Source organism: Seriola lalandi, unplaced genomic scaffold (assembly GCF_002814215.2).
Source record: "Seriola lalandi dorsalis isolate HSWRI2012SDOR001 ecotype SW California unplaced genomic scaffold, Sedor1 jcf7180002054685, whole genome shotgun sequence".
NCBI lineage: Eukaryota > Metazoa > Chordata > Actinopteri > Carangiformes > Carangidae > Seriola > Seriola lalandi.
The window spans coordinates 451956-463349 of NW_019525238.1; the positions used below are offsets into that span (position 1 = coordinate 451956).

The 11394-nt window shown below is 41.0% G+C and overlaps 1 protein-coding gene across 10 annotated transcripts in view; it reads right to left on the minus strand.

Moving 5' to 3' along the window:
* Positions 1 to 11394, minus strand: part of LOC111667150 (membrane-associated guanylate kinase, WW and PDZ domain-containing protein 1-like) — a 103158-nt gene that overhangs the window by 65797 nt on the left and 25967 nt on the right. For all 10 annotated transcript variants that reach the window (XM_087178376.1, XM_023422748.2, XM_023422749.2 and 7 more), the window contains exon 2: positions 5305 to 5421. In XM_087178376.1, coding sequence (XP_087034502.1) covers positions 5305 to 5421 — 117 coding nt within the window. The remainder of the gene's footprint in view (positions 1 to 5304; positions 5422 to 11394) is intronic.

Here is an 11394-nt window from a genome sequence, read left to right on the forward strand (position 1 = left end):
ATCCTAACCTCCTCCTAAAAACCAGCTCTGCTTCTACAGCAACCCCCCCACCCTCATCACCCTCCTCTTCCTCCTCCTTCCTCTCCTCTCCTTTCCTATACCCTGTCCGTTCTTCACACACAGATACCCCCCCCAGCTAAGGAGAACAGCCATCTCTTGCTTCTTGAAAAGAAGGTCTGTGTACTAGTGGGCCTTACACAAAGCCTGCAGGGTGAATTAGAAAACCAAAGAGGAAAAAGGACCAGGGCTACTGGCCATCTGTCCCTCTGGGTTGGACGTTCCTGCTCTGAGTGTGCCTGCCCCCCTATTTCCCTCACATAATTCCCACCCCTACCCCCACCTCCCCTGATTCCCTTAGCCTATATACACAGCATCAACCCCACACACACACACACACACACACACACACACACACACACACACACACACACCACACACACACACACACACACACACACTCTGTGCCATGCATACATCACAGGCTTCGGATGGTGGATGACAGTGAGAGTGGAAAAAAGGAGAAGGAGACAACGAGGAGAGAATAAGGAGCTGCCACTTGCCTGGATGCAGAGCAAGCCCGGAGTCAGCAAATCAAGCTGTAATCCCTTTCTTTGTGTGAGCGGCAAACAGAGAAATTTGTCTCCAACAATGATTTCCCCGAGATCGGCAGTGGAGTGGAAAACAAGGAAGCACAGGAGTGAAGGACAGCGAGGAGGGGAGGGAGAAAGAGAGAGAGAGAGAGAGAGAGAGTGAGAGAGAGAGAGACAGAGAGAGAGAGAGGAGGAGATGGAGGGTGAGAGCAGCAGAGGCAGGGAGACAGTGGGAGCAGCTAGAGTGTGACAGAGAGAGACAGAGGAAGGCAGCAGCCACTGCCAAGCCACAGGGACGCTGACACTCACTGGAGGATTTGAAGTGAGGAGAGAACGAGAGAGAGAGAGAGCAGAGAGAGGGAGAAGGAGAGGGGAGAGGGGAGGGAGAGATCAGGTGGGGGGAGGGAGGATTGGTTTGCTCTGTGGCTCAAACGCTGGGATAACGCCGAGATAACCCTCATCCCCAAGCAGCAGCTGTAGACGTGAGAGGAAAATGAATCCCATGAGAGAGCGACTTCTCTATCAATTGTGACATTTGCTGCACATGATAACAATGGCCATCTGTAGCAGCAGGGCTATGAAGGAGAGAGGGGAGAAGGGTGGGTTGACAGGAGGAGGAGGGGGTTAGGCTCTTCCACCAATAAAGCCACATTCACACACATGCCCAAAAGAGAAAAAAAAAAACACCTCGGCCAGTGGTGGTGGAGGAAAAGGCACCTGTTCGAGTCAAACACAGAGAGAGAGAGAGCAACACATGTGCTCAGGAGAGGGGGAGGAGACACGAGAGACACACAGACAAAGGAAACAGAGGGCTGAGAAGCGTGGCTTTTATTTGACTGCTTTTGTCATTCTGCCTTGTCATGCCAAGAAAATATTTGCATGTGTGTGAGAGGGAGAGAGACAATAAACAGGAGGTGGCAGCGATAGTAGGTCACCAACAAAAGGGAGAGAGGAGGGGCAAAGAGTATAAACATTTCAGCGTTAGACTGACCAGCATTAGTCTTAGTCATACACACTCAAGACATACACACATTTTCAACATTATTTTAAAAGTGACTATTAAGCCTCACACAGGATGACTCTGGTGATATCAAATGTTTTATTCTTGTCAAAGAGTTCATCTTAATGTGCTATCTCTGTAGCCAAGGCCTGACGTATATTAGTCCTCTGTGCACCAACAAAAGCACATCAATGAGCCACTCTGGATGACATGTTCCTTTATCTCCATGAACGTGGGCACTGTAGTTTATTTTAAGTCGGTCCCACATACACCTTCCTGCTTCTGTAAACACTCACTTATGCACCAAATTCACATCTGAAAATAGTCCCCAAGAAATCCACTATTTTCTCCTGTCTGAGTAACGTTTGCTAAAAGTTAATGTGCCAGTGCTGCTTTAGAAATAAAAATGATTCAGCTTTTTTTTTTCTTTTTTTTTTTAATGAAACTATATATTTGTGATAAGATTTTCATCAGCAGTAGGAATCAATGAGGTTAGTGTCACAATCAGGGTAAAGAAGTCGGAAATTATTGAGTGATGAACTAACATTGTTTGCGTTGGTGTTTTCATAAGATTTGTTGACAATAAGAAAAATATAGAATAACTGCGGCCTTATCTTTTAATGATTTATCACTACAGCCATAGAGTGGGCACAGTCCATTATGTTGCCATTTAATGATGCTTATCTAGAGACACTAGAGCCTTTTGTTTTGAGATACAAATCAGAAGAAGTGGAATATTTCCAACTAATGAATAATCTGGGGGAAATTCTTCCAGCGTGGATGTGCTCAGGTGACTGTACAACACACTGTCTTGTTTTATGCTTCAAACAAAGAGCAACAAGGAACATTGACTGACTATATGTTAATTTTGTTATTTCTGCATTGCAGCCGTGACTTGTTGTGGTTACGTTTTCAACCATGACCAGTGTTGATGAAAAACTCAACTATGTGTTTATATGCTTAACCTATAACAATACATCATATTTCATAAAATGATCATATCTTTTATATCTATCATCTCTATCTGCAGAGTAAATACAGCTGTTGTATAAAGGTAGAGGAGTAAAAACTACAATATTTCCATCTGAAATTTAGATTAATAATGTCAAGTTATAAATTAGCTTAATATGGAAAAACTTAAAATTGTACTTAAATACTGGTGAAATATCCCTGCCACCCCTGTTAAAAGCTCCCTCTGATCTCTTCTTCATAGACGAACTCAAGAATTATTGCTGCTTTTCTCGTAGCGCTATCATCAGGTCAAAATGTCAACCTGTTCAATACTTTGGATTTGGACCTGCAAAACTAATGTCATTCCCATCAGCCTCAACTGTACTTCGTGTTTGGTGCTAATAAGCCAATGTTTTCATGCTAAGACGCTAAACAAAGATGGAGAACATGGTGAACATTATATCTGCTAAACATCAGCATGTTAGCATTGTCACTGTGAGAGTGTCTGCATGCTAACACAGTTGTGTTTAAATGCAGCCTCACAGATCCACTAGCATCACTGGAGACATGTTAATGGTGAAACAGCTACAGTGCTGTTGAGTGTCGCTAATCACCAAGAGCTAATGTAGCTCTATGAAAGTTTGTTCCTGCACATGAGGATGTTTGTCATTACTTTCTTGTCAGTGAATTAGTCGAAATCATTGCACTGGGGCACACACTTCATTGCAGCCACAGCAAAGCACAGCGAAGCAGAAAAGATCTGAAAATAATGAGATGTGTTTCTGTTTGGAGGAACGGAAAGAAAACTAGAGTAAAACTCTGAAAGAAATGACTCCTGGAGCAGCACATTGTACCTCTGCTCTGTAATCTCACGTCTCACTGACTAAATGTTTATAGACCTATCTTAACTCACGCTACACAGAATGACCTTGTTCATTTGAAGCACACTGAAGGCTTTACATTTGCAATCTAATTACTTACACCAGTCCATTAATCATAACGTTTTCACATTTTAACTCATGCACTGTTGTAATGTTTATCCATCTTCAACAATTAGTGAGCAACAGATGTGCATTGGCTCAAAGATTACCCTGTCTTTGTTAGGGACGACTCAAAGGGTTTCACTGACAGTAATGTCTAAATCAACATCCCAAAGCTTTTGGCTTCTGAACCCTTAAAATGAATGCAACTTGTGACCCTTTGTCACAGGTTATGACTAAGCATGGTTATGGGATGTGAGCTGACGCTTTTGGCATGATTAAGTGAATGTGTCAGCTATTTCACTTATTTTAGAGATTGTTTTAGACCTGAGGAGGTGAAAGCATTAGTTTAAGGATTTTTTTAATGGTCAGATGAGGTGAAAATAGACAGCATGTAACTATTAATATGTACATCTTCTGGAATTTTACAGGCTTTAGGAAAAAAGAAGAATGAGTAAAAAGTAAGGGAAAAAAATCCCTTTAATCATCTCGTGATCATCATCAGATGGCTTTACAATACCATCACTGGGAAAACATATTCAGCGTTTTTGTTTTGCCTATGTTCAACTTTAATATCATTACTGTCTATCCTCTGCACACGGAGGCCTCCCCGTCGTCCTGTGATCTTTGCGAGAGCCCCACAAGTTCATCACATAATCAGGCGGGAATCTATTTTCAATATATCAGAACATCATAATCCCAGGCAGGGCACAGGGGGAGGCTCAGAGAGGCGGATTTACCGGTCACATGGCTGAGCGCAAGAGGAGGACAGACAGCCACAGATTGAGAGGCAGAGAATAAAAAAAGCAAAGAACAAGAGAAAAAGAGAGAGGGAAAAAATAATACATCAATCTACTCTAGAAGCCCTATTTTATTAAGGAGCACTGCAATGCAAACACATGCAAACGAACACACACACACAGACACACAAAACCACACAGGGGAAGTGGTGTTTTAACAGGAATGATGATCCCTTTCTTGGCTGATTAAATCATGTCGATGCATATGTGTGATAATCAAAACAATTCTCTTGGGGGGTCTCACTCACACACACACACACACACACACACACACACACACACACACACACACACACACACACACACACACACTCTCTCTCTCTCGCTCTGTCTCTCTCTCTCTTTAATCACATCCCCAATAGATCCACTGTGCTGCTTTGTTAAAGCACTTTATGCCTCAAGCTTTGTGGTCATCACAACTTAAGAAAAAGTTTGTTTTTTTACAAACACAAACATGACATGAGTACAGTAGGAAGAGTAGAATTGGACTGTGTCACCCAACCGCAGATCAAACTGTTTGTGACGTAATCAAGCCCAGCTGTGGAGTCTGGCACGGTGCTGGGCGCTTGGCTTGAGCCACGCTTTTTGTATATTTCACAGCTATGTGAGACAGCTGCAAAAACAGTGCTCTGGTGCGGTCAAGACATGAGTGGCTGTAATGGGCAGTAATACATAACAAACACTACAGAGCCCGTGCTTGGAAAATGCATGTTTGTTTCTGTTTTTCATTTGTTGGAATCGGACATGGTGAGGCTTCTAAATGATGAAAGGGAAATAAAGTGTAACAGAATGATTTATGGGTGAGTGAAAGGGAAGAATAAGATTAAGAGGAGATGAAACAAATGAGAAAGAAGCCAAAAGAAAGTGGGTCACCGTAGTAAAGATGAGGAAATAATGCTAAAGAGTGGTTAAAGACACCACTCGTAAGCCAGATGTCCTGATTAAAGCATTCGCCATAACATTGTCATAATACTTTTACTCACAAGGCACAGCATGGCGATACAGATTGGCTCGGATAGTCTTCTGCAGCTCGTGGTCGGGCGAAGACTTTTGAAACCTCAAGCTCAGGTAGTGCTTCAGGTCCTTGTTGAGCTTGTGACCTGGAAACAGCAGACAGACAGAAACAGCTCAAATAAACAAACCTCGCCTTGAAAAAAAACCTGGTTGTCTCTTTGCTGTTTATGTGCTGTCACTTGACCAAAAGGAAGGTCATGAAAGGTCACGACATTTCCATTGTTAAAATGCCCCTGGAAGAGAAAGGACATGTTTACTTTCCTTAGGCAATTTGAAAAAACATTAGACCTCTAGTAAATAAATTGTGTTTGCACATGAATATAAAGAATCAGCCATACTAGCAATTCTGTTTAGACACAGCAGTACTTTGAGATAAACGCTAATTCACCCTGTGCTGGCAACATGCAGAAAAAACCTTCTTGGTGATTAGCAACACTCGAACAATACTGAAGCTATTTTACCGTCAACCAGACTTAACAAGTCTCCAGCAATGCTAGAGGCTGCACTATTTCACTAAAAGTCAAAAACATCTACCCACTGGTGGCGCTAGAGGACAAGTCAGTGAATAACCAAAGCCATTAATATTCATATTCTGGGCATCATAAATGCCTGTACAAAATTCTGTGGTAATCCATGAAATGGTTTTTGAGACATTTCAGTCGGGGCTGAAGTCGGGGACAAACTGACCGACGGACACAGCCATCCTTAGAGCCATGCCGCTAGCATTGCTACAGAGCACCATCTGACTCAAACATGAATCAAAAAGAAAAAGTGACACTCAGCCTACTGGATTTCATTTCCAACTTTTATCAATTTCATTGGATGATGATTGCAAAGATATAAACCAAATCATTCAGTGTGAGTACACAGCAGAGAAACCCACTATGTAACAGGATGGTTAATTTAGAGAAATACAGAGACTGAGGCGGGCTTCAGTAATCGATTAAAAGAGTCTATGATTGGCTAGAATTCCCAGGCTTACTCAGCATCCACCCAATCAGAGGTGCTGATGCTGCTGGCTGAGTTTGAACAGAACTCAGGCACTCACAATGGGGCCAGATGGTCAGAGCTTGCTCTCACGCCAGGGTCTCATTTAGGACCATTTAATGATCTCCAAATATATCATCCATGTCTGGGGGAGCTGGCAAGCACTTCTTAGGGGAGGTGCCATGGCCTCCTGTCGGCCTCCGATCCACAGCAGAGGAGTCTCTCCTGGCTCTGTGCTCCATAATGACAGGGTCAGTGTGCTGAGGGGAATTATTAGATGCTTGTATTAAAAATGAAACAGCAGGTAGAGCGACTTTAGCTTCTGTAATGTGACGTATGACTGAGTGAAAAAGACTAGGTGGTTAGGGTATAATTGCCGGGGGGATTTGATAAAATTGTTCAGATTTGATTAACAGTGCGCCCAGCTTTGCAAATACAGAGCGATATGGCGCTGTAGACTGTTAAGCCTCCACCCACACCTCCCTCAGTAGCGTTTTTAGATCAGGAGGTGGAGGATGAAGGAGAAATGAATAACACAGAGCTCAACTACAGTCTTCAGAAGTGACCCATGTTCTATTTTAACATTTTAGAAGCAGAGGAAAGAGAGGGATTTTGATATAAAAAGATTCAAAATTATTTTTTGACTGTACAGTATTTTCCAAGCGATAACTGAGCAGTTAACATTGAGAAACAGGATTCAAACAATGCATTTAGTTTTAAACCCTGTCTCCTAGAAATTATATTAGTTTACTACTAAACAGTTTTCCCTTTAGCTGGATTATGTTCAGAGGCAACTTGTTTTGTTTTGGTTAAATATAATTAAACATGTTGCATGTAAAGTAACCATGGATTTCTTCTGTATTAAATCAGGCCACATTTTTTCTCTAATCTTAACCAAGTACTGTGAAAGTTCAGTATCAATGTATTTGTGAATTTCCCAGTATATAAATTAACAACATTTCCACATTACAGTTACATTTCCTTCAGATGCCTTTGTTATTGCAAGTTAGTTGTATATAGATGTGATTTCCAACATTTCTAAGCTAAGCTAACTGGCTGCTGGCTTCAGTATATTTACCATACAGACATTAGGGTGGTGTCGATCTTATACTGTCTACTACTATCTCTCAGCGAGAAAATCAATAAATAAACTGCACCAAAATGTCTAACTATCCCTTTAAGGTTAGAGTTGGGGCTGTGATTGAGATTTGAGCGTACAAATCTTACAGAATGAGAGAGGCAGGAAGTGCTACTGAGAGGAGGAGAGGGATGGTCAGATCACCGTAGCAGGTGAGGAAGTGAAAACACTCTTGAAGCAGAGGAGTATCTGTCCCTAAGGTGTGGCCCTGTGGTCACATCATCATCTAATGCTACGATGACAAAAAAATGTTGAACCTAAACTAACTGGTCCATGATACATTTGTCAACATGAATGCGGAGAGACTGCAATTCAGAAATAGTCCTATTGATACTGCCTACTGATTTGTCTCACACAAATTTGAAGCAGAGATAATAAAATTTAAGGTGTAAATCAGATTCAGAAAAACAGCTAAGCTAATATTATCATCACCATGAATTTGATTCTGATGTGGGTATTTTCTGCCCAGAAGTGGAGACACTGGTTAGTAGCCTATTTTGCTGTATTTTTCCGTTCCTCTACACACACACACACACAGACACACACAGACACACACACACACAGACACACACAGACACACACAGACACACACACACACACACACACACACACACACACACAAGAATTCTTTCAATTGGTATGTCCTTGCATCTCAATTTCCATGTCTGTGGTGAGTTGATTTATATAAAAAGCACCTCATCAAAAATAAAATATGATTGGATCATGTGCCGGCAGATACATTAGTGTTTGCATTTACTGCCGTGTCAGTTTTGCTGGCTCAGATGCTTTCCCTGAGATAAGGACCACTGTCAGGAACAACCCCCTCCTGTGGGTATGTAGAGCTAGCAGAGGGCGGGCCGCCCAGGTGTCCTGCTCCATCAGTGAGAAAGTCATCAGATATTCAATATTATGAGGATTAAAGCTGTGTGGATCAGAGATTACAATCACACCACTGTGGCTGTGTGTGTCTGTGTGTACAGTTCATACACTGTTTACTTTGTTTTCCCCTGGTTTTTTAATCACAAATGCTGTTTCCCTGAACAAATAGGCAGATGTTATGGTGCTGTAGATGTAGTGTAGTATGCATGTCAGTTTGAAAAAAAACAATGCTGATATCTAGCTACTTCACAAAATTAATCCTGGTCCAGACAGACAGCAAATTCATGGTTTGACGTGATACATTTAGCTGTGTCCCAGTTTGATACATGTTCAATACAGGAAAAGAGTGTATGAGTGTTACTTTCAATTTACTATAACCATCAATTTTACTAACATTTTCTATGGAATTTGAGACTTTGTAAATAAACAATAGGCTTTTTTTCCTTGACCCATTTAGAGTGGTTCCCGGCAGCACGTAACAAAAAAACAAAGTTTAAAATCTAACAAAAACAAGCAGATGGTGAGAAAACAGGAGATATTATCTCAGCTCAGCAACCACAGCTCTATAGTGTTCCACAGATTTCTGAACAATACACATGGTCAATTGTTCAATCACATGGTGAATTGTTCAATTCACCATGTATACTGAATGGAGATCCTTGTATTGTGTTCACTAAGATGCAGGGTATTGTTACTGGGAATGTGATGGACATTCTCATACAGTGTCTGCTAATCCACAGAAGTGTCTCTCCTATAAATAGTCTGGACACGACTGATATTTTTACTAAAGTGGATGGATTTTATTGGATTGAATTTTTTACAGGCACATATTTGATTTGAATACAATAGAGACTGACTGCATGGGAAGATATTAACGTTCAAATAATATTAAATTGAGAGTAACCAATCAAAGAGCTCTCTTGTAGCACACAGACATCAGTCCATCAATATCATCAATAGCCCCATATTAATGCTAATATGTCTATGTCTACATGGAAACTAACTTAACAGGCTACTATAATTTTCCTCTTGAATTGACAGAGTAGTCTGCGGTTACAAGTGCAACTGTGTGTAGAAATATAACTACAAAAATAAGATACAAGTATCTTTGATGCAAGAAAAAAAATGTATAGCTATAACAGCTCTGTGAGCTAAATGCTAACATCAGCATGCTAACATGCTCACAATGACAATGCTAGCATAAGCCTACTGATGCTAAGCAGGTGCAATCTTCACAATATTGACCATCTCAGTTTAGTGTGTTTGCATGCTAACATTAGTAACTTAGCACAAACTACAAAGTAGGGATAGCATTTGCTTAGCCAAAGTCTTTCCTGGTTTTGCAGTAGTTTGGTCATAAACCAAAGTATTGGACAATTAAAATTTTGACCTGATGATGGATGGAGTTAGATGAAAAGTCAAGGGATCATCAAAGTCTTTAGTCCAAAAGTTGTTCAGATATTTCAGTCTGCACTGACTAGAAGTGCTGAACTGATCAAAAGACAGAACAACATTGTGATCCATAGAGCCACACCACAAAGATAACTCAAAATGAAAGTTGAAGCAATTAATCAATTAGTTGATAGACCGAAAATTGGACTGTAGTGATTATTTTAAGTAACATTTTAAGCAAAAAAAGGTAATAATTTCACTATTTTTAACATGAACACTTGCAGGATTTAGTTTCTTATTATAGTTGATGATTATCTTTCTGTTTTGAACTGTAGGTCAAGTAATTACAACAGGTCAGCTTGGGCTCTGGGAAATTGTAATAGATGATTTTCATGATTTTCTGACATTTTATTAATCGATTGGGAAAAGAATCATTAGCTGTAGCACTACAAAAAAAGTTGTCTTATTCTGATTGTCCTTGAAAATAATAGACAATCAGTCTGTCTCTGAATGAGAAGATGGATCATTTGAGAGCTTGAGAGAGGATACTCTCGATTCTCATAACAATGAAATCACTACATCAGGGAATATCTGAGAGATGTTTCATGGGAGCTGAGATAGTTGCGAGGCCGACCGGTAAAAGACTGTGTCTGACAGAGATCAGTGCTTTTCAACCCAGGATGAGGCAGAACAGAGATGTGTGAGGATGTGAGACCCCTGTCCTCTCATAGATAGATAGAGAGAGAGAGAGAGAGAGAGAGAGAGAGAGAGAGACAGAGAGAGAGAGAGAGTGAGAGAGAGATGGGTTTAACCCAAATAAGAGTGGATTATACACATCCTCCATGCCTCCAGTCAGCATTACATAACCTTAAATCTAGTTATGCATCCCTGTCTCATTTTGGGACGGGGGGAGGGTGGGGGTGTGTTCTCAAACATCTAAGGAGATAGTGATTCACACATTCTCATATATATTTATGTGATCATGAAAGCACTGATATACACACACAAATCACATCTGTGTTGTAAAGTTTTGCTTGTAATTAGTGATGTTGCTTATCTAAAGGTTTGGATCATTTTAACTCACACAGCATGGTATAATTGTTTACATTTGGGAGGATTAAAAAAACAGCATTAAACATATCGGCCTGATAGCAAGAGAGTACAAACATATGGTTGTAGATGCTTAAAACATCAAGACTGTGCCAAGCAGCTGCAGCCTATAGTGCTACATAACAGCTGTCAACACCACAAGTCACTACTGCTACCTGTCAATCATGAGTGTGAAAATAAACATACCAGGAGTGCTAGACATCCAAAAATGCAGTTGTGATTTAGGTGTTTTTGATTATTTGTATGTACAAGCAGACAAATTAAATCAACAGCTTGTAGAGAATGAACATTAATTGGAGAAACACGTCCATGTCAGTGTGTTTGTTGTGTGTGTGAAGCTCTGTTCAGCTGCTGATTGGGATTCATCTCCCGCCCTCTGGCTCAACACTGCCCTCTGTGTCTCTGAGCCTCACCACCAATGAGTCTGCTTCACGGAGACCCGTTGCCACGGCAACCCAGAGCCAGCCAGTGAATGGGATGAGCCATGTGTGGTCATTGTGGGCTGCTGCCCCCCAGTGGTGGATCTGGAGTGTATGAAGCTGGACCTACATAT